Consider the following 24,069-nt stretch of genomic DNA (forward strand, 5'->3'; position numbering starts at 1 on the left):
TTTGAGGTCGTCTTGCAGGCTGGTTTGCGTTAAAGCCTACTAGTATTAAATGACAAAAGATAACAGAAGGTCCATTTGTTTTGGTTTAATAGACATTTATTCTGTTATTATGTAGTTGAACAACCTCTACACACAAAATAGTATGGTTTAAGATTTTTTTGAGTTGGAAGGAATTCGGGTCTTAAAAGGTTTTGCAAGCCTGTTTTCTGGAAATCACTTAAGCGGGCCTTTTTAAAGACCCTTGAAGAAAAAAAATTGGTTCAAGAAAGCCAGCGATTAAGTTTCAAAATCAAACTATTTATGCAGATAGCAAGCCAAGAATTGGGGTAATTCCTCTTCTGTATTCCCTACACTCACATCCACCCTGGGAAACAGAAGCCTGGTCTATGGGAAGACATGATGGAACCAGCAGAATGAGGCAGTAAGGGCAACCACAGCTGGCGGCCCAGCAAGTCTGGACTGTGAGGCTGGTTTGCGCAGGGATGGGAACTGTAGACAACATGAAGTTGGAGGCCAACTGAACTTGCACTGGCACCAACGATGAGTTTTCTCAATAGCCTTTTAAGAATGGAGTGACTTGACCCTAGAGAACAGATTACACTTAGCAATGATACTTTTAAATATAACCACCCTGATTTCCCCCATCCCCTAATGTGGCTTAGAGTTCATGATGGTCACAACTAATACTACAGAGAAAACACTGAACTTTTGGATCCAAGTTTTTCCTATCGTCCTACACTTGAAAGGGATCTGATGAACACCAAGCTCCCAATCCTATCACTACCTTACAAACCTTAGGGCTAATTAACTCCCCCCTCACTTATCTAATGTTCTATTTCCATCAGTTTTAATCAACACCAGTGTAAATACGACCATTTGCACAAAGTTCAGTATTCTACAGATCCCAAAACCTGAACCAGGAGCTTTATATGAACTTCAGTGGTACCATGGAGGCCAAGGCCATTTAATTTAGGTAAACCAGGATTGATTCATCAGAACCCTCTTGCAACAGGTCTATTCAATTCTCTTAAAAATGGTGGCATTACTTTACTTTTTGCCTTTCAGAAGCAGCAGTTACACAAATGTAATATTAGATTAAGCCTAAATGTGGGCCCTACTCACAAATATCATTATTTTTCTGCATATGATCATGAGAAAGGATCAGGACACCCTTCACATTTCCAATGAAAATCCAACTGAAAATGTTGTCCCTGCCAAACTCCGTAAAACTGCAGAGCGTTGCATCACCCCAATAAGCTGCAGGTCTCACCACATGCATCAACAAACCTACAGGGTTAAGCTTCTGCACTCCTCTTTTACAGAATTTTACACCTATTGTACCAAACAGCACTTTAAACACAGACACATCAACTCCCTAATAAAGCAAACACAAAGGCATTTCCCTTATTAAAAACAAGATACACCATCACTTCATATACACTTATATGTGTAAGTAACTTCAATAAGTCTTCAAACATTATTGCACTTTAACTTTCATAATTTGACAATGCATTCAATGAAGCAATCTGCAGACAACTAGTTTTAACAGACAAATTAAAAACAAATAAAAAACAAAAAAAAAATTAAGCAGACAAGAACGTCCTAAATTGTTTATTAGGTAAGAACTTTACAAACATTACGTATATTAGCGGTAGCGGTGGAGCTGGAGAGTATTGCGCCTTCTCCACGCTGCACGGCGAGAGCCACCAATAGTGTGGTGGAACTTGTGGCCCTTGCCCAGGCCGCGGCTCTTTCTGCCTGCAGACGTCAGCCCCCGCATCTCCCTGTGCTTATGCACTGGTTTGGTGATCCATTGGGTGTCAGGGTTTCTTCTGATAGCTTTATGGAATGGATCAATGAGGATAACCTCAAAGAATTTGTACGTAGAATCTTCACCAACCCAGTAGGAATTCAGGACCCTCAGGGCCCCACAGTGGCGGCCAGCACGCTCCTAGGACAGGAAACAAAGGCCCAAGGTCAGCCTTCCACACATCCCAGGAACAAATCAGTCAGCAAATTCACTAGACAAGTGACGAAGGCTTCTGACTTAAACTACTCAAATACTCAGCATCTCCCCATAGGCTGGGACCCCAAGTAGAAGGAAGACTTACTAGAAAATAACACAACATGCTTATTTGAAACCTTTCTTATTACCTTCTTGCCAATTAAGGTGTGAAATATTAATATCTAGCTAACCAAACTTAGTATTCTGGAACCCTGCACTTTTCTAGTACAAGAAGGGTTAGCAAACTTAAGAGAATTCTGAAGGCTACAAAGGTCTCTTGCATGGTCTTCTATGCCTTTTTTAAACAAAATACTTTTAGCTTATGGCGGGCAACAGGCCCATGTTGGCCAACCTCTTCAACAGAGCATAGCTTAATTTACTAGCCAAGAAAGACAATTCATAACCAGTAACACCTGGGGAGAGTTCCTCTTTAAGATGTTTAATTGCCCTTTAAAAGTTCAGGCTCCACAGGTTCACATTAATTTATATGACCTATGAGAGATTCCCAAATGAAAACTAAATTCTGGTAGCAACTCAACTAGATTGCATGTTTGTGCTTAGTCCTTGTCTTTGCAACTTTTCTGTGGCCCCATGAACTGCAGCCCACCAGGTTCCTCTGTCCATGGGATTTTTCACACAAGAATACTGGAGAGGGTTGCCATTTCATCCTCCAGGGGATCTTCCCCACCCAAGGATCAAACCTGTATCTCCTGCACTGCAGGCAGATTTGTTTACCACTTAAGCTGGGAGGAGGGTCGGGGGAGATGGGCGAGAAACCCTTTTCTGTATCATGTCAGAACCTAATTCCACCTATTCATTTATGTGTTAGAAAATGGGAATTCTATCATTACAAACCAAACTGGATGACACCTAACACAGTGTTATGTATTTCTCTTCCCCTTACAAAAGGCTTTATCTCCCCACGTGTCCAATTTTAATGTTGATGGAGAGTTGTCTTTACAAAAATACTGCATCTATAAAGATCTTGCACTTTTTTCCCTAAGTAGGTGTTGGAGAAGATTTACTGAGGTTATCAAGAATAAAACTCACCAAGCCACATTCCAAACACAACAGGGCTCACCTAGGTACAAATGAACCAGCGAACAGCGGCCCACATCCTTCTCCATCAATCACCTCCAGGAGGTGACCAGCACTCAGTCTCTTACCTCCGCAACCGACTGCAGGCTTCGAGCAAACTTGAGCTGGTTGACACCATGGTGGACAGGCTTGCCGTAGGTGGCACCCTTAGGAACTGGGCGTTTGCGGCCCCCGCGGCGCACACGGATCCGGTATATGACATAGCCTATGTGAGTGGAGGGCACGGAGGCCGTGAGGGTGGCGGCCTCGGGGCGGGTTTCCCACGCCGCCCGCTCAGGCGCGTCCCCGGCCGCCGGACGGTCAGCGCCCCCCGCCCCGGGGCCCCTCACCTTGTTTGGCCTTGTAGCCCAGCCTGCGCGCCTTGTCGGGCCGGGTGGGGCGCGGGGCGCGGTGCAGCGCCGAGAGCTGGCGGTACTGCCAGCAGCGCACCCGCAGCAGGAAGCGCATCACGTCCGACTGCTTCTTCCTCCACAGCTCCTGGATGTACTTGTAGGCGCCCATGTCGGCTCACCCTGGGGACACGCGGGTGTCAGCACGCGCGGTGCGGGCAGCCGCCCGCCTCAGCGCCCGCCGACACAAGGCAGGCGCGGTGACGGCGCGGCGCGGGTCAAGACGCCTGCTCCTCCCGGCCCGCCGGCCTCGCCTTCGGACGCCCGAGGCCCGGCTTCCCGGACCTCAGCCCCCGCGCGTCCCTCTCCTCCGCGCCCCGGGCCCAGCTCGGGTCCGCGCCGCCATCACTGCATCCCCCCCAGCCCGCTCCGGGGGGCCGCCTTTCCGCGCCCGCGCTGCCCCGCGTCGCAATCGAACCCGCGCCGCGCAGGGGGCAGGAGAAACTCCCAGGACGCAGGGCCCCCAAGCCTGGATGGCCGACGTGAAGGGAGATCGGCGGCGGATGAAGCGGCGAATATCCTGACGCTGCCTACCTGATGGCTGCCGCCAGACGGAAAGGACTGAACCTTTCTCCCACAATCCCTTTGGCGCTCCGCGCCCCCCCCCCTCCCCCACGACAGCGAGCCTCCTTCCGTTGGAAAGCGGCTGTGGCGCAGGGCCTCACGGGATATGTAGTTCCGGCAGCGAGCCCGGGTGGGCGGAGTTCGGCCAGGATTGGGCGCGACCTGCCTCAGGGTCCCGCCCCCTGCTGCTCGGGACGCGCGCCTCAGAGCCGGCGGCGACGGTCCGCGGCGAGGTTCGGGCAGCCGAGCATCTGCGGCTGAGAGGCAGGTTGGGGGCGGGGCTCCCGGGGCCGCGGCGCTCTCGGGCGGGTTTGCTGGGGGCTGCGGGCGCCCCCTCTCCCTGGACGGACGCGCGCACAGGCCGGGGGTCCTGCCGGGTGGGCCGCTGGAGGCGCGGGGGCTTCGCGGCGGCGGCTTCGCCCCTCCCGGAGCAGTTGGGGTCGCAGACCCCGCTCTGAGGGGTTTCCTCCAGATGGGGTTGCAGGGGCGCGGGGCGCGGACGGGGCTCGCCCGGGTGGCGCTTTTCCTGCGTGCAGGTTTGGCCCTGGGTTTGCTCCGTCAGAACCACGGGTTTGGTTTTTTTTTTTTAACCTATTTATATGCCACAATCTGGTCGGCAGGTGCGAGCGTTTTCGGGGGTGGGGGGAAGCCGAGAAAATGCAGACATTTTGTGTTGCGTTCTTCATTGACAGTTTATATACTGCTTTTTTTTTTTTTTTTTTTTTTTTTTGCACCTCCAGAATATTTTCATTTTAGAGAAATGAAGTGGTTAAACTCTTTTACACATTCTAAGTTGAAATGGGGCGAAGGTGTAGGAGACTCCTTTGTCGTCTAAATTAACGGGTTTGGTTGGTCTCCAGCCCCGTTCCCGATCTTGCTTGTGTTCTTGCCTAGTTGCAGTGGTACCCTTGTAAAAGTCCTGACAGGGGCTTTGATTTATGAAGCGCCTCGTGTGCGCCCAGCTGCTGGGAAGGTGGCTGGGGTCGTGGCAAAGACTCTAGCTTCTTGGAATAGGGCAATCAACATACATATATTGTGTTCTGTGGTAAGTGCTAAGGACAGATGTGACGGGAGCGAAGCGGTAGGGAGTATTGGGATGGGGGTAGAAATTTCGGCCGGAATCTTCAGGGTGACATTGGAGGAAAGACTTGAGCCCCGGGCCCTATCTCGGTCAGAGGGAACAGTGCCAAAGCTGGCGAGTGCCTGCGTTAATAGAACAGCCGTGTGGCTGGAATCGAGCCACAGAGGAAAGTAGCAAGCGACATCAAAGAGCTGGAGCTCCTTATGAGGACTGTGGGTTTGCAGACTTTCTGAGATTGGAAACCGCTGGAAGCGTTTGAGCAGAAGGGTGACTTCATGTGACCTACATTTTAAAAAGGATCGTTTGGGGGGATTCTCTGGCTCTGCAGTGCTTTCAATGCTATGGCCCGGGTTCAGTCCCTGACTGGGGGGAATTATTAGAAGATCCCACGAGCAAGCGCAGCCAAAAAAAAGATCATTTGAGGCTAAAAGGAAGAAGGGAAAAAGTGGCCAGTTAGGAAGTTGTATTCATTTTTCTATTGTTGCTGAAACAAATTACAGCAGTTTCACAGACTTAAAACGGTACCCATTTGTTGTCTTACAGTTCTGTAGGTCAGAAATCTCACTAGGCTAAAATCGGGTTGTCTCTTGGGCTGTGTTTTCTCTTAGAGGCTCTAGGGGAGAATCCATTTCCTTTCTTTTCCAGCTTCTAAAGGCCACCTGCATTCCTTGGCTCTTCACTTCTTCATTGGCAGAACCAGCATTGTAGCATCTTCAAATCTCTGTCTCTTTCTGACCCTCTTGTCCCTCCTTGTAAAGACACTTGTGATGACGTTGGGTCCACTCAGATAATCCGGGGTGAACTCCCCCTCTCAGGTTCTTAATGTAGTCACAATCTCAGAAGTCTTGTAACCTAGAAGTCCAGGTAAAGAACACTCACGGACTTGGGGAATATGACACGGGCATCTTTGAGAGACCACGTGAGAGAAGATGGTGCCTTCAGCTACTTCATTAGTGATGGAGGCTCTAACTGGTCCAGCCATGGATGTGTTCCAAAGGTTTACTGATCAGATGTGGGGTATGAGAAACATTAGTCAAGAACTACGGCAACCCACTCCAGTACTCTCGCCTGGAGAATCCCATGGACGGAGGAGCTTGGTGGGTTACAGTCCACGGGTCACAAAGAGTCGGACACGACTGAGCGACTTCACTTTCACTATTGATTGCAAAGTTGGAATCATCATTTGGAAAGAGGATTCTGGCAATGTGATTAATCACCGTTAATTTCTTAATTAGGTTTTGCAGTTTTGTTTCTTAATTTGCAGTGTCTCGTAGTAATTTTGCAAGATTTGGATTGGTATTTTCAATTGATTTTGAAATTTCTGAGGGCAGTGATCATTTCTGGTTTTGCACTCTGCTTTATCCCTAATGCTTGTCATTATGGTGTTAAGTGTTAGTGGCTCAGTCGTGTCCAACTCTTTGCAATCCCATGGACTGTAGCCCGCCAGGTTCCTCTGTCCATGGAATTTTCCAGACAAGAATACTGGAGTGGGTTGCCATTCCCTTCTCCAAAGGATCTTCCCAATCCAGGAATTGTGGTAATCCCTCAGTAAATATTTACTGAATGAGTAGAAGAATGGTAAGCTGGAATGTGCTTATTGTATTTAGTATGTGTAATGTTTGCAAAACTCTTAAATATATATTTATGTAAGTAAAATTATTCATATATGGGTAAGTGGAAGTACTACACACAATCCATTATGTTTACATAAACTAATGCGCAGGAGTAGAAATTTTCCTCCTGCTATGCTTACATGATAAGATCCCTAACATCTCTTTATGAAGTCAGCAGTGTTGCAGTGTTAATATTTTTCTGGTTACATAAAAAAGTTGTATTTTACTTTAAAACTGGAATGATTTCCTTAGAACAGCGGTACTGACAATTTGGGGTCGTCAGCTGTCTCCGATGGCTCTTCGAAGAGAATACTGACAGGGCTCAGTGTTTTCAATAGGATGGCTTAGATCACATTTTTATTCTCTAGCCATGTTATTGAAGCCTGGAAGGCAAACCAATATGTATTTAAGACTATCGGACTTTGTCTGTTAAGCACATTTTCTTAGTCATTTATTAATCCATCAGAGTATTAGGGGTGCATAGATCCCAGATTGAATTTTATTGTCCAGCAGTTTCCTAGGGTAGGGACTGTACAAGCATCCTTAGCTACCGCTTTTGGTGTTAACCTTGTGTTAACATGGTTTCTGGGTAAGTAGTTTCCGCGCTCATAGCTTCAGTGTTAGAAGGAGCCTTGGAGGTCAGCTGTCTACTCTGGAGCCTTTCAGACTTTTCAAAACCGGGTTTTAGTAAGCGGCTGGGCCACCCTGTCTCTTCCTGTGACTCCCGGCCCATTTAGGTCGTTGAAGATGACCTCCTTTTATATTTGGAAGGAAATGGTGCATATTTATTATGTTTGGGAATTATGAAATATTATAATGCTTAGAGAACTAAGCTTTTAGTAATTTTTGTTTGTAAATATGAGTATATATAAATAAGTGTGAGAACAGGTTCCTTGTATGTCATGAGTCCCTGCCATCATCAGGCATAGAAAATGGGGTGTTTTTGTGTGTATTTAATGTTATTCATTCAGAATCTTACCTTAGATGTTAATTTTTTTGAAGGATTCATACTTTTAAGAAATGAATTTTATAGAGGCATGGTTGACGTACAATATTATATGAGTTTCAGGTGTACAACAGTGATTTGCAGTTTTAAATTATATTCCATTTATAATTATTAGAAAATATTGGCTATATTTCCTATGCTGTACAATGTAGCCTTATAACTTATTTATTTTACACACAATAGTTTGTACCTCAGAATTCATGTTTTTTTATTTGATGATAAAGCAGGTCACTGATCTTCAGGTTTATGTAGTATTATTGTTTTCCACGTGAAGACAGCTAAGAACCTGGACTGTTTCAGGTATGTTTTAAGTAATCACACTCTCATCTTTGTTTTCTTTTTGGTGTAAGATATTTACCATGGTCTGTTCTGTTCTCTTTCTTTCCTTCTCTCCTTCCTAAAAAACCTTAAAATCCTTATCTAGTGTCTGAATTACCTCTTTTTCAGTTCCTTTTGCTGTTTGCCCTTGATGAAGTTTCCTCTGAGGTATTGAAATAACTCCTGCAGTTTCTTATACACAAATACAAAATAATGCATATTTTTAACATACTTTATCTGCCAGTCACAAGTGATTAAAGTACAATTGTAGTATACCACTTTTAAAGCAGATAATTAAGACTACTTCCAAAGAGTCTCAGGAATATTTGATTTCTGGATTTCTCAGGAGTCTGTCGATTTCAGCATTTTCTCAGTTTTCTACAGTCCCTAGCACTCATACCCACCTCCCTTTCACAGAGTCTGTTGCTGTTAATCACTGGGCTTTTTTTTCTTCTAAAACAGCGGCTTCCCTCAACTGCAGTATGTACCTGCCCTTTTACAGCAATTGAATTGTGTGAAGGTTGGTATAGTCTGTGGCAATGGGGGACTTTTTGATTGGACAGTAGGGGAGAGGTGAGGACTGGTATTTACACATTCTGTGGGACTGTTTTGGAGGAAGATAACAATAGAAAATAGTAGAAAAATCAGAATGTAGATTCCACCGGCAAACTTTTCTGACAACAGAAATAGTTTGTGCTGCCATCAATTTCTTGTTCTCTTCTCTCATAGGTGGCAACTTTCTTTAAATTTTAACTATTAATATTATTTTTTTAAATAATTCTCACTTGGCATGCAAATCCCATTTAAAAAAAATTTATTTGGCTGCACCAGCTCTTAGCTGCAGTATGTGGGATCTTTCGTTGTGGCATGCAGGTTCTAATTCCCTGACCAGGGATCGAACCCGGGGCTCCTGCATTGGGAGCACAGAGTCTTAGCCACTAGACCACCAGGGAAGTCCCAAATTTTAACTAATACTAAAAACCCTTTGAAAGAAAGATTCAGTAGTATAACTTACAGAAGACCACAATATGGAAAGAGGATAGAATCCTATGATAAAGGAAATGACATTAATCACAAATTCAGAAGTATCTGTAGAAAACTTTTAATATAGGCCATGGTCGCTGACATAGGTGTTACCATACCATAGATGATTAGTGTTACACCAAACCCTGCCCTTATAAAGACAGACTGAGAATTTTTCTGTTGCAAGTACTCTGAAACTGAAAAGAAAGTCCCCTAAGAGAAGTGGTTCTCCTGGAAGTAGGTGATAAATATTCTTGGGAAGATTTCTCAGAAAGATTGAGAGCATGCCACCTAAGAAATAATGGTTATATCACGTAAGTGCTGATTATTTATCTACTGGTAAAATGTAGCATACCGCTCTGGAAATGAGTACTGTGTTATTACTGCACTATAATAATATTAGCTTTAAAATGTTGCATGTGGTTAGTGTTGTGGCTGATTTGGGTTATACATAGTTGTAGACTTTGACAATCTATGACAAAGCAAAGAATATATACAATGGAGGGAAAAAAAGTCTCTTCAGTAAGTGGTGCTAGGAAAACTGGACAGTTGCATATAATAGAGTGAAATTAAAACATTCCCTAACACAATATACAAAAATAAACTCTAAACAGATTAAAGATGCAAGATTGAAAACTATAAAACTCTTATAAAACATAGAACACACATAGGCAGAACACTGACATAAATGTTAGCAATGTTTGTTTGAATCTGTTTCCTAAGGCAAAGGAAACAAACAAATGGAATCTGTTTAAACCTGAAAGATTCTGCTCAGCAAACAAAACCATTGACAAGATGAAAACAACGTACTGAATGGGAGAAACTATTTGCAAATAATATGACTGATAAGGGTTAATATCCAAAATATAACAATTCATTATCAAAAGACCCACACAATCCAATTTAAAAATGAGTGATGGATCTGAATAGACAGTTTTTCAAAGAAGACATACAGGTGGCCATCAGGCACATGAAAAGATGCTCAGCGTCATTCATCATCAGAGAAATGCAAATCAGAACCCCAGTGGGAGATCACCTCTCATCTGTCAGAATGGCTGTCATCGGGAGGTCTCCAAATAGCACGTGTTGGTGAGGAACTGGAGAAAAGAGGACCCTCCTACACTGCTGACGGGAGTGTAAATTGAGGCAGCCACTGTGGAGAACGACATGGCGGCGTCTCAGAGAACTAAAACAGAACTAGCATATGAGCCAGCATTGCCGCTCCTGGGTTCCCATCCTGAGAAAACAAAACCACGCGTTTGAAAAGACACACACCACAGTGTCCACTGCAGCGTTATTTACAACAGCCGAAACACAGAAGCAACCCAAGTGTTCATCCACAGGTGAGTGGATAAAGTCGACACAGTACACACACACAATGGAGTGTTACTCAGCCAGAAGAAAAGAATGGCGTTTTGCCATTTACCGCAACGTGGGTGGACCTGGAGGGTATAAGAGACAAGGACAAATACTGTATGTTACCACTTACAGGCGAAATTAAAAAAAAAAACAGACTAGTGAGTATAACAGGAATGAACTCGGATCCAGACAACAAGCTAGTGGTTGCCATAGGGAGAAAGAAGGAGGGGGCAACGCAGGAGGAGGGGGTTAAGAGGAACAACTGTTACACAACTTACGTAAATATAATCTAAAAGGGTATACTGTACAGTACAGGGAATATAGCCAGTCGTTCATAATAACTTGATGGAGTATAATCCATAAAAACTTCGAGTCACTCTGCACACTTGACACTACTGTTGGAAACCCGCTCCGCGCCTTGTGCGTGCTCGGTTGTGTCTGACTCTGCAGCCCTGTGGACTGTAGCCTGCCAGGCTCTTTGCGTGGAATTTCCCAGGCAAGAATACCACAGAGGGATCTTCCGGACTCAGGGGTTGAACCCTCACCTCTTGTGTTTCCTACATTGTCAGGTGGATTCTTTACCACGAGTGCCACTTGGGAAGGCCCAAGGAAATCGGCTATACCTCAGTTTAAAAAAATTACAGACTTTGAGAAAGTAGAGAAGGCTGATGGAAAGTTCATTTTCGCTTAGTGTTTTAGATCTTGGTTAAAAACAAGTGGTGTGCGACATGCACGTACAGAATGATGTCCACGGGTCTCCCTTATCAGGTGCTTATTTGAACACGTTTGTTGTTTTCTGCCTTGGAGTCGTGGCACCCTTTTTAAGTCAGAGTTGCCGCATGCTCCACACTTCTGATTTTGTTGTTATTTAGTCACTCAGTCATGTCCAACTCTTGTGACCCCATGGGCTCTATCCCTCTAGGTTTCTCTGTCCATGGGATTCCCAGGCAGGGATACCGGGGTAGGTTGCATTTCCTGCTCCAGGGGATCTTCCCAACCCAGGGATCGAACCCACATCTCCTGCGGTGGCAGGTGGGTTCTTTACCACGGAGCCCCCGGGAAGCCCCTCCACACTTCTAGGTAAGGGAACTGGAGGACATGATGATTAAGGTTTGTGTTGGAAGGTGACAGAAGGCAATGTGGAATCTGAATTCTCTTGGCTGTTTTGTTGTAGTTAATGAGTCTTTTTTCCGTTTCTGCCTTGCCTTCTGGAAGATAGATAAAAACCTTGAGGAAAATTCAATAAAATGTTTGTTACCTGATCTCTCTCTTCCTTGGATATGTGAGGAAGCAAAGAGGAATGAGTTTTCCTTTTCTTTCGGTTTAAAGTGCCTGAGCAATTTTTCTAGCATGAAGAACCATGACTCAGAATTGTGACTAAGACAGCCCCAAATCCAGTGTCTTACTCTCCTGAGAAAAGACTAACGTTGGCATTGATGGTGTTAATGCTTCTTGTAAAAAATGACGTCCATTCTCTATCCAAATTTTTAATGATGTCCATTCTCTATCCAAATTGTTATCTTCATGGCTCCTTAAAGTTTTACTTAAATGCTTGTTTCTCCAGGTAGACATTGATGAGCAGGCAGTCTTTCAAGGATTGGATTTATCTAGGATTCTGTTTGGATTGCTGTAGACTTAATTAATATTAAAATAGTCTTTAAGATGTCTCTCTTCTTTTTGAAAACAAGCGTGTTTATATGTGTATTCTTGCATTTCTCTAGGTTACCTCTGCAGGGATATATACTGAACCATAGCACTGATTGCTCTAAGGGAGCATGTGGGAACCAGGGAATGGGGTTTGGAGGAATAAACTTTATTCTGTATTTCTTTTTTATACTTGAAATACCCAGTATCCCCCTGTGTACATATTACTGATTACATTTAAACATAGAAAAAGGAAAGGATTTTTTTTTTTTCTTTTAAAGATCTTCTCTTCTCTTCACAGCGATCTCTGAAGAGAAGATGGGGAAAGGCTGCAAGGTGGTGGTCTGTGGCTTGCTATCTGTGGGGAAGACAGCGATTTTGGAGCAGCTCCTTTATGGGAATCATACTATTGGTAAGATTTTTTTTCTCTAGTTTCTCTGTAGGCTCTGGGAACTGGCTGGGGTCTTTGGTTGGCCGCGCTGACCTAGAGATGGGTGAGGTGTCGTCTAAAGGGACCAGGAAGGTTGTAGAAGTCGACAGAGACTGAAGGGGGATGTAGGGGCAAGGAGAAAATGTTTTTATATTGTCGACATTCAAGAGTGCTCGCACTTACTCTGTTAAAACAGGAGTTATAACAGGCAAGACAATGTTGTCTGTGGTTTCCAGTAGAGTATTTACATCATGAATAGCAGTCTTGGAGTCACAGACTCACTGACTTCAGGATACACTGATCCCTCATTCTCATTTCATACACGACTTTCCAATACCGCTGAATGGGTTTTAAGAATGGAAGAGACAGCTGTTTGCTGCAATATGACCTACTTTTGTGAATTGGATTATCTCATTCATCTATCCATTCATTGAGTTAAAAATTGTTCTGTATTTCCTCTGTGATCCAGGGTATGATGAGGCCTCTCTGGCTTTAAGGAGGTCACAGACACAGCTGAAGGAAATGAGGCTTCTCTTAGGTAGAATCATGGATCTTTGAAGTGTTTGTCAGTGGCAAGAACCCTGGAGCACTTTTCTATCTTATTTTTATTGACCATTTTGATGCGGTCTGATTCTCTTCTGCCTTCTTCCCAAAATAATATTTAACAACTCTGGTTAACTCCACATGCTGTTTTTATCATGATGTGCCTGTGTCAGAAATTCTGAAAACCTTTTGATTTCCCCAAAACCATCACTCCTGTCATAAATGCTGCATTAACGGTTCTGAATTTTTTACCCTCAGATTCTAATTTGTACAAAAAACAAATTATGCCCAAGGGGGAAAAAAGAATCCCTTTATCCTGTCAAAACCCCCACAGCTTTTGTTTATGTAGGCTGTGTCTTACGACATTTCTATTACATTAGAAATTAAAACTGAGGAAAATTTTAAATGTACTACTTAGAGTAAGAACAATAAATTTATTACATGCTAAGGGAACACATTTTTATGAAAAATAATTATATTTTCAAAAGCAATTTAGTGAGATGATTGTGGATTTACATTTCTGAAAATCGAATGTCCAGCTTAGTAGGAAGCGGCTGGATTTTTGTAACCGATTGTGTCTGCATTCAGCCTGCTGTTGTGTGCTGTTTTAGTTGAGATACATGAATAACATCTGGCCTCACACAAGTATGTGGTTGAAAAAGATAGGAGTATCTTAATAGCTTTGCAGATAGTTCAGGATTTGCTTTGGTATTTCACTAAAACTCGGTCATTGATGGTTATGCAGTGTGAACCCCGAAACCACATCAGTGAGCTTGTATTACATTAAAATCACATTGATCTGTCTTGCACATCAAATGGGTTTTTTACCCAAGCATAGTTTTTTATCATGAATGGGTCATTTGGAAAATACTGGTTAACCTAGATAAGCAGATCTTCCGAATAACATTTGTTAATGTCATCACCAATGTCATTGCCATTGGGAGGCTATCAAGTTTATGCCAATGGATAGAATTCTCCTTTTTGCTTGAAAGCTCACAAATCTTATCATTAACCACATATATTGTCAGTTATTTTCCTTGAAACGATAGATTCCATTTATTCATCTTTGAGAAAATGTCTGTCAGATACCCAAAACCCATGGTTTTTTGTGTGTCATTTAAAAACAAAAAAGCCTGGTTCAGCTTGCAACTCGGACACAAGAACTTTTCCTCCAGTCACCATTATGCATTAAGTGAAATATGTAATGCAGTCTTCCCATTAATCACATAGAATATTGAAAAGATAAAGAAACATACTCAAAGATTGGGATTTAATAAATTTGGTAAATTTTCCTGCTTTCTCAAGGACATTCTTAAATGAAATTGACTTTTTCTTTTTAGAGTGCAGTAGGAGGTGGTGAGGAATTCAGCCACTAACACAGTTGGTACCCCTGCCTGAATTTGTACTAAGCCAACTCTGGTTTTACCCACCGTTACTTTTGCATCACCAGCAAATGTCAACATAGTGCAAAAGGTGAACGCCTTAGTGTTGTTACGAAAGAAGTTTTGCCCATGTTGTTGTGTTTGGTTGCTCACTCGTGTCTGACCCTTGGCCCGTGTGGGTTCCCTGGAAGGAGGCCTCGGGGGATCTCTGGCAGACCACACTTTGAGCTGCTGGCACCTGTGGGTGTTCTCAGCTGAGCAGCGTCATGCACTGTCTTCTTTCTTCTTTTTCTGTTTATGGAGGCTAACATTTGCCCTGTTTATCATTTCTTTAGTTTGTTTACATCTTTCCCTAACTCTTATGCATGTCCTGATGTTTCTGTTTCCTTTGAGGTCTGCTGTGTCAGATAACCCCCCACCACACACGCACACACACACGCACGCTCTTTGGTGAGACCTTCTGGGACCTGGCATCCTCTGGGCCTGTTGCACAGCTCTCACCGCAGGACTTCCCTTGGCTTCTTTCTTCTCTCTGGGTTTCAGTTCCTGTTTCTAGACCTGTTGTCATCTTTTGTTTACGCCCTTCTTCTGCTGGAGCACATCTTCCAGTCCTTTCTTTGGGTGAAGAATGTTTCACAATGAAATGGGGCCCTGGGCGATGACAGCCTCAGATGGCCCTCTGTGCCTGGGCACAGTTGCGACCCTGGGGCTTCCGAGTAAAGCTGTTTACTATTGTCCCTGTGACTCTCTATGCTGGAGACGAGGCTTCGATCCCTGGGTTGGGACGATCCCCTGGAGAAGGAAATGGCAGCCCACTCCAGTACTCTGGCCTGGAGGATCCCATGGACAGAGGAGCCTGGCGGGCTACAGTCCGCCAGGGGGGTCGCAGAGTCGCACACGACCGAGCGCATACACGCTGAGGTGGTTTTCCGAATCTAACGTCTTCCTGTGATCACATGCTGTCTTGTAAATGCTTTGGCCACACCGCATGGCGTGTGGGGTCTTAGTTCCTGACCAGGGATGGAACCCTTGCCCCCGCGTTGCACGCGCCGAGTCTTAGGCCACGGGGCCTCCATGGAGGTCCCAGAGCTCTCTTTTTGGGTGCTGGATCTTCTGGCCTCACCCCTGGTGTTAGTTTCTCCTCTCCTGTTTTCTGTCTCGGTGTTTGGTTGTACTTTATGGGGATTTTCCTCATCTTTACGTTTTGGCCCTTATATTCAGTTTTTACTTCTTCGTATCCTGTTCTTATTTCATGAATGCACCATCTTATCTCTCTAAGTGTGGTATTTGGTAGTTTTTGGTTTGTTTTCTTCTCTTTGCACAGTCTCTTTCTTTCCAGGCGCTCTTTCCTGCTTTTTGGTCTCTTTCTCAGGAGTCTGGTAAGCCTTGGTTGTCTGCTTAGTAATTAACAATGGCGAACTGAAAAGCTAATTTAAAGCTCTGAGCACGTGGGTAGGATTCGTGACTTTGCTTCATTATAAGGTGACCTGGGTGGGGCATTTGTTATTAATAGTTAACCCTAGAGGTTAGCATAGTTAGGGTTTTTAACTTTTTCGGTGGTCAGATTCCCCAGATCCCTCTGCCTAGAGGGTGCAGAGCTGGCCCCACAGTGTGGGAGCAGGCCACAGACTTGCCTGTTTTCACTCTGCCCTGTTTCCATCCCAGCAGCCTCTGTTTTGTGCTTTCCAGGAGTGCAGCTTAGTCTCCCGCTGGGATGGGGCAGCATGGAGGGGGAGAGGTGATCGGAGAGCTGGTGAGGAGTCTGACTTCACACGCTTTATAGGATGACAAAATCTCAGAAAGTCTAAGCCTAATGGGAGGAAGGGAACCAGACTGGCTTTTGGTGGATAAAACATCCAACATGACCAAAGTCTTGGTAGTTTTTGTTTTAAAATTGTTTTGTAATCGAAGCCCTGCCACGTTTGTGTCTTCATGGACTTCCTATCACACTAGTCATTGAAATCAGAGTGTTCATCTTCTCATCTTAACCTCCTTGTCAGCAAACTCTTGTTGAATACTTGCCGTGTACACCAAATGGGTGTTTCTCTCAAGGAAGTTACGGACGAGTTGCAGAGACAGAACGCACCCCGATGGAGCAGAGTAAGATGCCCGTTTCAAGGCTCATCATTCCCGGGAGCAGGGGGTTGAAATCGGGGCACCAGGCGTGAGCTCACTCACTCATTCATTCCACTCAGATGATCTCTGAGGACTTTGTACATCCGTAAGTCAATTTGTTGGTCCTCAGAACTAGAGAGAGATTAACCACAGTCCTGGCTCTCGAGGAGTTTACCCTCCAGTTTCAGAGGGGACAGATATGAAAAGATGGACGGGTGAAATGGTCTTACATGTGCAAGACACAGGAAGCACAGGATGGAGAATAGAGGATAATCCAAAGAAAACCTACAGAGCTGACATTTCAGCAGAGTCTGGAGAGGATGAGGGGTTGACCAGGTGTTTCTTGAGCTGTTGGCAGTGGTTCAGGAGAAGGGCGCAAGCCAGGGGAGTGGGAGCAGGCGGTGGATTGAGCAGAGCTCGTAGCAGCTGAGGGGCTGATTTGGGACCGTATTCACCCATACGTCCATCCATGTTCACCAGGCTTCCCTGGTGGCTCAGTCGGTAGAGTCTGCCTGCAATGCGGGTGACCTGGGTTTGATCCCTGGGTTGGGAAGATCCACTGGAGAAGGAAATGGCAACCCACTCCAGTATTCTTGCCTGGAGGATCCCATGGACAGAGGAGCCTGGTGGGCTACAGTCCACGGGGTCACAGAGAGTCGGACACGACTGAGCGACTAACTTTCACTTTCACCCATACTTGCTTCATTCAGAGAGAACACTCAGGACTGAGCAGATGGATGGCGATCACGGGACAAAGCGGGGAGGAGCGACAGGTGTGGGTGGGAGGGTAACAAGTCTTGTCGGTGCAAAGGACATGCAAGACGTCACACAAAAGTGCACAGTAGGTACCTGGGAATTAAGGCCTGGTGCTTAGACCCAGACTGGACATGTGCATTTTTGAGTCCTTTAAACAGACCCTGGAAATGGTGGACATTGTCCAGAGAAAAATCAAGATTACCCAAGTCCTGTCCTTGACTCTGATGAAGAAGAAAACAGGGCCACTTAGTTGTTGAAACTACTTTAAAAATCAGACTTTAATTACCATTTTAGACATTAAGTTCTCTGACTCTTGTAAGTTACTTTTTAAAAATAATAGTAAATCTCATTGCCAAATTTTTATCTGTTATTCCTATATGGAGATATATATTTTATAGATATATATATCTTTTTATCTTTTATTCCTAAATATTCCTATATGGAAGAAAGAATCTTAACTACTTTTCAATTTAAATAAGTAAGTGGAAATAGGATTCTTGGGTATAGTAAATAAGGAACCTAGAAAGCCAACTTGTACACGATGACAAAATACTCAAAAATTGGTGGAGTTGTCCAAAAACGAATAGCTTTTTCAAAAAATGGAGATAAAGTTGACATAACATTATTCATTTCAGATGAATGACGTAATGCCTTGATACTGGTATATACAAAAGTAGTTTCTGGGGACTTGCTGGTGGTCCAGTGGTTGCGGCTCCGCCTTCTGGTGCAGGGGCTGCGAGTTCAGTCCCTGGCCGGGGAGCTGAGATCTTGCACGCCAGGCAGCCAAACAGCAGAGGCAGCGTGGTAACAGGTGCAGTAAAGGCTTAAAAGAGAATGACTGGCCTCTCGCCCAGGACTGGGGGACTGCGAGACGCTGGAGGACGTGTACATGGCGTCAGTGGAGACGGACCGAGGCGTCAAGGAGCAGCTGCACCTCTACGACACCCGAGGCCTGCAGGAAGGCGTGGAGCTGCCCAAGCACTACTTCTCATTTGCCGACGGCTTTGTTCTTGTGTACAGCGTGAACAACCTGGAATCCTTTCAAAGAGTGGAGCTTCTGAAGAAAGAAATTGATAAGTTCAAAGATAAAAAAGAGGTAAGTGGGTTGTTAAAAAAAAAAAAAAGCCAACTGTGAATTCTGTTTAAATTGTAGCATGGACTTCCGGGCAATTAAAATGTTTTAAAAGCATTCAGTTGTATTCATAATATCTGTAGTCGTCATGCCTTTTTTTTCGTAGCCCAGGAAATACAGGACTGACTGGGTTCAACCAGGACCAGAGCTTGACTCTCTGCCTTTGCTTGTTTACATGTAAAGTTGAACTTTAATGACTCCATATCTCACATACATAGTTCATTTCATATCATTTGGGACCACTGTTTCCTAGGACTTTTTATTTTTTTATTGTCTTCTTGGATAAATAGGATTGTCTTCAGCCTTAAAAAGAAAAAAAAAAGGAAAGAAATGGAAAAAAATGAATAATTACTGGGTTCTATTGATGTACCACTTGAAAATAAGATTCTTACTACAGACTGTGAAGCCCTTGATGATCTGGCCCGTGTCTGTTCCTCTGTCCTGGTACCCCAGGGCCGCTCCAGGGGTCTGCTTTCTGCACACTTTGTCAGCAGGATGGTTCTGTTCCCTGGGCAGTCCTCCTCAGCCACTGGCTCCCCGCCTGGAGCTCTCTTGTTGCAGGCTTTTCTCCAGGTCAAGACCACCTTCTCAGTGCCTAGGGAACCGTGTCATGAACCTGTTAACATCACCGGATGGTCTTAACCTAATTCTCATTTATTTTTTCATGTCAAACTTTTAATTTTGAGATGATTGTAGATTCACATGCAATTTTAAGAAACAGCAGAGATCCCTCACCAGTTTCCCCCAGTGCTGGTAACACCCTCCAAAACTATTGTAGTCCCTGCTGGCTCAGTGGTCAAGAATCTGCCTGAAATGGCAGGAGACACGGGTTTGATCCCCGAGTCAGGAAGATCCCCTGAAGAAGGAAATGGTAACCCACTCCAGTATTCTCGTCTGGATAATTCCATGGACATCCTGGTGGGCTGCAAATAACGGGGTCACAGGGAGTCAGATACGACTTAGGGACTAAACGACAGCAGCAGCATCGTAGATAACACAGCTGAGACACTGACGCTGATACAGCTGGGGGGCTTCCCAGCACTGCAGGGGGTCCCTCAGGAGAAGGAAACAGCAGCCCACTCCAGTGTTCTTGCCTAGAGAATCCCAGGGACAGAGGAGCCTGGTGGGCTGCCATCTGTGGGGTCACACAGAGTTGGACACGACTGACGCAACTTGCCATGCATGCATGCGTTGGAGAAGGGATGGCACCCACTCCAGTGCCCTTGCCTGGAGAGTCCCATGGTCAGAGGAGCCAGGTGGGCTGCAGTCCACGGGGTCGCTGAGGGTTGGACACGACTGAGTGACTTCACTTTCACTTTTCACTTTCATGCATTGGCGTCGGAAATGGCAACCCACTCATGTTCTTGCCTGGAGAATCCCAGGGATGGGGGAGCCTGGTGGGCTGCCGTCTATGGGGTCGCACAGTCGGAGATGGCTGAAGTGACCTAACAGCAGCAGCAGCTGGACCTCTTATGTCCACACGCATTCCCCACCCAGCCCTCCCTCCTTAGTCACTGACTCACCTGTGCTCCATTTCAGTAACCTTGTCATTTCAAGAACGCTGACATAGGTGGAGCTGTAGTTTGTAACAAACTGCTGTACGGCAGGACCTTATTTCTCCGATCTGTGCATGAAGGCTGACCCCTTCTATCTGCTGACTCCGCCCCCCACCCCGCTCCTTCCCCAGTCGTCTCCCCTTGACAGCCGCAGGTCTGTTCTTCGAGAGTCTGCTTCTGTGTCAGGTCATGTGTCATATTTTAGATTTCACATGTAAATGATTTCCTGTGGTATTTGTCTTCTTCAGACTTCAGTTATGACAATCTCTAGGGCTATCCATGTTGCTGCAGACGGCATTATTTTGCCCTTTTTATTCATTCATTCCTGCCCGTGCTGGGTCTTGCTGCCGCACGGGCTTGCTGTAGTTGCAGCGAGCCGGGCCGTTCTGTAGTTGCGGCGCGCGGCCCTCTCCCTGCGCTTCTCCTGCGGAGCCGGCTCTGGGGCGCGCGGGCATAGCTGCTCTGTGGCGGGTGGAACGCGTGTCTCCCGCGCTGGCAGGCGGACTGTACCGCCGAGCCGCCAGGGAAACCCATCTACAGACTTTTAGTGACAGCCCTTCTGCCCTGGCCGAGGTGGTAGCTCCGTGTAGGCGAGTTTGGACCGCAGACGCTTCCCGGGCTGTGGGCCGGCACTGTTCTGGTGAGGGGCCGGGGACACGGGAGACATGAAACAGTCTGCTCCCACAGAGCTGCTGGCGGGAGGCGGGAGGCCACGCGGGAAGGCCTCCCTCCTGCGGAGACTGCTCGCCGAGATCCGGGACGTGAGGGGCGCCTGGCCGGCCTCCGGAGGGGCTGCTTCGTGGGGCGGGGATTGGGGGGGGGTGCCGGCTGAGGCCCCCCCGGGGGGGGGAGGTGCCTGTCACGCTGGGGGCGGGCGGGCGGGCGGGGAGGGTGGCGGCAAAGGGAGGGCAGGGTGTAGCCTGGGTTAGATGACTTATTTTCATGTTTTTAAGAAAATGAATGTTTGCACATGGTTCATAAATAAAAAGGACTCCAGTGAACTCTGGTTCCCACCCATCCTCAGCCATCCATTTCTGGTACCCAAGTGTGTTTTTTAAATATTTTCCCACCTTCCTAGTCGAGGGGCACCCTTGCAGGGTTTCTTCATATAAATACAAGCAAATGTACATATTTTTTTCTTATTCTTCTGTTATACCTGAGGTGGCTTATCGTTCTACACCTTGTATTTTTCACGTAATACATCTTGGAGTCCTTTCCCTAGGAGTACTCAGGATTTCTTTTTTTTTTTTTTTTAAGTTTGCCTCGTATTCATTGTATGACTATAGGTGTATCATATGTAATTAGCCTCCGGTTGATGGGACACGGGTTATCTCGGGTCATGTGCTATTATGAACCATGCTACAGTGAATACTCTTAGACTTTTATTGTTTTGTACATACATTTTAGCCGATAGTTGAAGATCCACCAGCACAAGTTAGGATCTCGAGTCGAGGGTAAAGACGGTGCGGAGCTGCCCTCTGTAGGAATACAGTGAGAGCGCCTGTTCTGCAGCCTTGACAACCCTGGGCTTAAATGTCTGGATTTCGTGACTCTTCTAGGTGAAGGGTGTTTTCGTAGCTTCGTTTTTGCTTCATGTGAAGGAAGCTGAACCTCCTTTTGACTTAGTTTTAAACTGATTGCTCTATGCTGACTCTGACCGTGGGGGACAAGGTGCAAAGCCGTGTTTTAGTGCAATGGCTCGCTCTCAAGCACACTGACCTTTAGTGGTTAGCACTGAGAAGACCGCGGCTGAGGAGTCTGCACAGGAAGTGGCCTCTGAAGCAGGAGGAAGACAGGGATGAGGGCAAAGAGACCGGAAGGCAAGTGAAGTCGGCGCTTTAAAAAGGAGGGAGTGACCAGGCTCTGTCAGATGCTGAAGGCAGATCAACAAAGCCGAGAAGTAGTGTTTAAACGCGGAGCACTTCAAAGTCTGCTGGACTGGCTGAGGGGGCTGAGCACAGCAAACACAGCTCTTCAAGAGCCTGGAGTCAGAGGGTAAATGTTCTGTCCCATAGAGGGGACAGGGCTTCCCAGGGGCACACAGTGGTCAAGAACCCGCCTGCCAGTGCAGGAGACACAGGAGACCCGGGTTCGATCCCTGGGTGGGGAAGATGCCCTGGCGAAGGACATGGCAGCCCACTCCGGTATTCTTGCCTGGAGAACACCATGGACAGAGGAGCCTGGCAGGCTGCAGTCCGTAGGGGCGCACAGTCAGGACTGAAACGGCTTGGCACCCAGCACAAAGCGGGACGGGAGCTGGAGAAGGATGTTGAGAAGGTTTGTTTCTCAGATGAGACAGTTGTTTGTGTGCAGGATGGCTCAGTGGAGAGGTGCAGGAGCGAGGGGATGGTTGGTGGAGCGACACCCGATCCTAGAGGGTGGACGTGGGCTTAGAGGATGCGGAGGGCGGTTAGGTGCGGTGGTGGAAGTACACAGAAGTTCCCTTCCCGTTGCTTCTGTCTTCTTGCTGCAAGCATGCCGGCGGGTCATCCACGGGCTGAACGCATCCCGACGGGCGGCGCGTGGGGTGACCAGGGGCCGCTCGGCGATAAGCGGCGGGGACGGATCGGGGAAGGACGCGGGCGGGGAGGGCGCGGAGCCGAGGGGACCGCCTCCCCCGCCGCTGGCACCACAGGGCAGGGCCTGTCCCATTGGCCGCAGGGCAGGCCTCTGTGCAGACGCCGGCCGCGGGGACGTCTGCGGGCAAAGCGCGCTGCCTCTGCTGTCCTGTCGGGAAGAGCAGACGACAAGGATAGGCGCAGGTGAAGCTGGGGAGCGGGGAGCGCGCCGGGAGGGCGGCTCCTGCTGAGAGGCAGGCGTTACAGACCAGCCAGGAAGACCGGGCTCCGGGCGCTGCTCCGTCCCGGCTGGACGGCCTCTGACGGTGGGACGGGCCGGGCCGCCCAGGGCTCCGAGCTGTGCCCCCGCCGCCTCCCCACCTCCGGCTTGAGTCAGCTTGGCAGGCGCCTCAATACCCGGATGCCATTTCCTCCCCCGGGCTTTGGCTGCCCTGTGACTGCTGCCTGCGTCGCCCAGCGTGGCGAGTGTTCGCTCTGAGAGAAGGCTCGCTCGCCCTGCCTTTAACGCACAATGTTCCCGTTGGGGCACGCGCTCAGCAGGGATTTCAGTGCCTGCCTCAGGCACTTTGCTGTGATTTGGATGAACGTGAGTGGAGAGTCAGCTCCCCCGAGTGCAGACCTCCCCTGGTCGGGGCGCCCTGTTGTGTTTTCAAGGACATCTCGCAGATTTCCCAGACAGCAGGTAAGAGCTGAACTGAGACGCAGGCACGCTTGTCAGACCGTTATCTGTACCCCAGGCATTGATTTCCCGTCTCCCTTCCATTCACACCCCAGGCATTTCACAGGTTACAGCATTCCTTTTTTTTTAACAAAATGCACAGAGGCGGCAGTGAGGTGCTGCCCCGCCTTCTTACCACGCAGGTCACGTACAGTCTTCCTTCTCCGTTTGGTCTAGGAGCTCCTAAGTGTGACCTCTCCCTCCGTCCCTCCTCCAGGTGGCGATCGTTGTTCTAGGGAACAAGATCGACCTTTCGGAACAGAGACAGGTGGACGCCGAGGTAGCACAGCAGTGGGCCAGGAGCGAGAAGGTGCGCCTGTGGGAGGTGACGGTCACTGACCGCAAGACCCTCATCGAGCCCTTCACCCTGCTGGCCAGCAAGCTCTCGCAGCCCCAGAGCAAATCCAGCTTCCCTCTGCCCGGCAGGAAGAACAAAGGGAACTCGAGCTCGGAGAACTAGGACTTGAAGCGCCGGCGTCCTTCAGTCGGGACTGCCTCTAGGTCCCCGTGAACGCGTTCAAGCCAGGCCGTCTGTCTGCCTTGGTCCTTAGGAAGCCTCTGATGCGCTTTCAGTTATCATCAAGTTACTTGGGCTAAGTTGTATTGCCTGATTTGAAATCATGTATTTGCACCCTCATTGTTTGAAACTTGTCCCTGAATCGAGCACCTGTGCCATTTACATCACGTTGTACTTGAATAAAGCTTGGCTGTACGCAGAGGACCCGAGTAGCTCTGCTCACCTTTAACTTTTCTCAGAA

The 24,069-nt window shown here is 47.0% G+C and overlaps 2 protein-coding genes across 10 annotated transcripts; one reads left to right on the forward strand and one right to left on the reverse strand.

Moving 5' to 3' along the window:
• Positions 1-1,583: 1,583 nt before the first annotated feature.
• RPL15 (ribosomal protein L15) lies at positions 1,584-4,130 on the reverse strand. Of its 2 annotated transcripts, none has more exons than XM_061404719.1 (4): positions 4,027-4,130; positions 3,433-3,615; positions 3,172-3,308; positions 1,584-1,951 (listed from the first exon to the last, which is right to left on the reverse strand). In XM_061404719.1, exons 2-4 carry the CDS (start codon positions 3,602-3,604, stop codon positions 1,646-1,648), a joined length of 615 nt encoding a protein of 204 aa, XP_061260703.1. In that variant the 5' UTR covers positions 3,605-3,615; positions 4,027-4,130; the 3' UTR covers positions 1,584-1,645. The 2 variants fall into 2 exon arrangements, with proteins under 2 accessions (XP_061260703.1, XP_061260704.1); XM_061404720.1 differs by lacking the exon at positions 4,027-4,130 and adding an exon at positions 3,911-4,019.
• Positions 4,131-4,211: 81 nt separating this feature from the next.
• Positions 4,212-24,069, forward strand: NKIRAS1 (NFKB inhibitor interacting Ras like 1). 8 transcript variants are annotated; one of them, XM_061404714.1, is made up of 7 exons: positions 8,008-8,056; positions 8,204-8,242; positions 8,537-8,594; positions 9,821-10,440; positions 12,402-12,512; positions 18,181-18,422; positions 23,529-24,069. In XM_061404714.1, the coding sequence occupies exons 4-7, from the start codon at positions 10,302-10,304 to the stop codon at positions 23,769-23,771; spliced, it is 735 nt and encodes a 244-aa protein (XP_061260698.1). In that variant the 5' UTR covers positions 8,008-8,056; positions 8,204-8,242; positions 8,537-8,594; positions 9,821-10,301; the 3' UTR covers positions 23,772-24,069. The 8 variants fall into 8 exon arrangements, with proteins under 8 accessions (XP_061260699.1, XP_061260700.1, XP_061260697.1 ...); XM_061404713.1 differs by lacking the exon at positions 8,204-8,242 and having other exon boundaries at positions 7,996-8,056; XM_061404718.1 differs by lacking the exons at positions 8,204-8,242; positions 9,821-10,440 and having other exon boundaries at positions 7,996-8,056.

The sequence above is a fragment of the Bos javanicus genome, chromosome 27 (assembly GCF_032452875.1).
Source record: "Bos javanicus breed banteng chromosome 27, ARS-OSU_banteng_1.0, whole genome shotgun sequence".
In the NCBI taxonomy this organism is placed as follows: Eukaryota; Metazoa; Chordata; class Mammalia; order Artiodactyla; family Bovidae; genus Bos; species Bos javanicus.

What these genes read in the sequence shown, in the direction of transcription:
- RPL15 (XM_061404719.1), bottom strand. Translation starts at nt 3,604, where the DNA reads ATGGGCGCCTACAAGTACATCCAGGAGCTGTGGAGGAAGAAGCAGTCG. An exon ending in GGGCTACAAGGCCAAACAAG is followed by an intron (nt 3,309 to 3,432) that starts GTGAGGGGCCCC and finishes CCACTCACATAG; the next exon opens with GCTATGTCATATACCGGATC. An exon ending in GCCTGCAGTCGGTTGCGGAG is followed by an intron (nt 1,952 to 3,171) that starts GTAAGAGACTGA and finishes TTCCTGTCCTAG; the next exon opens with GAGCGTGCTGGCCGCCACTG.
- NKIRAS1 (XM_061404713.1), top strand. Translation starts at nt 10,302, where the DNA reads ATGAGCCAGCATTGCCGCTCCTGGGTTCCCATCCTGAGAAAACAAAAC. An exon ending in TTATGGGAATCATACTATTG is followed by an intron (nt 12,513 to 18,180) that starts GTAAGATTTTTT and finishes CCTCTCGCCCAG; the next exon opens with GACTGGGGGACTGCGAGACG. An exon ending in AGTTCAAAGATAAAAAAGAG is followed by an intron (nt 18,423 to 23,528) that starts GTAAGTGGGTTG and finishes TCCCTCCTCCAG; the next exon opens with GTGGCGATCGTTGTTCTAGG.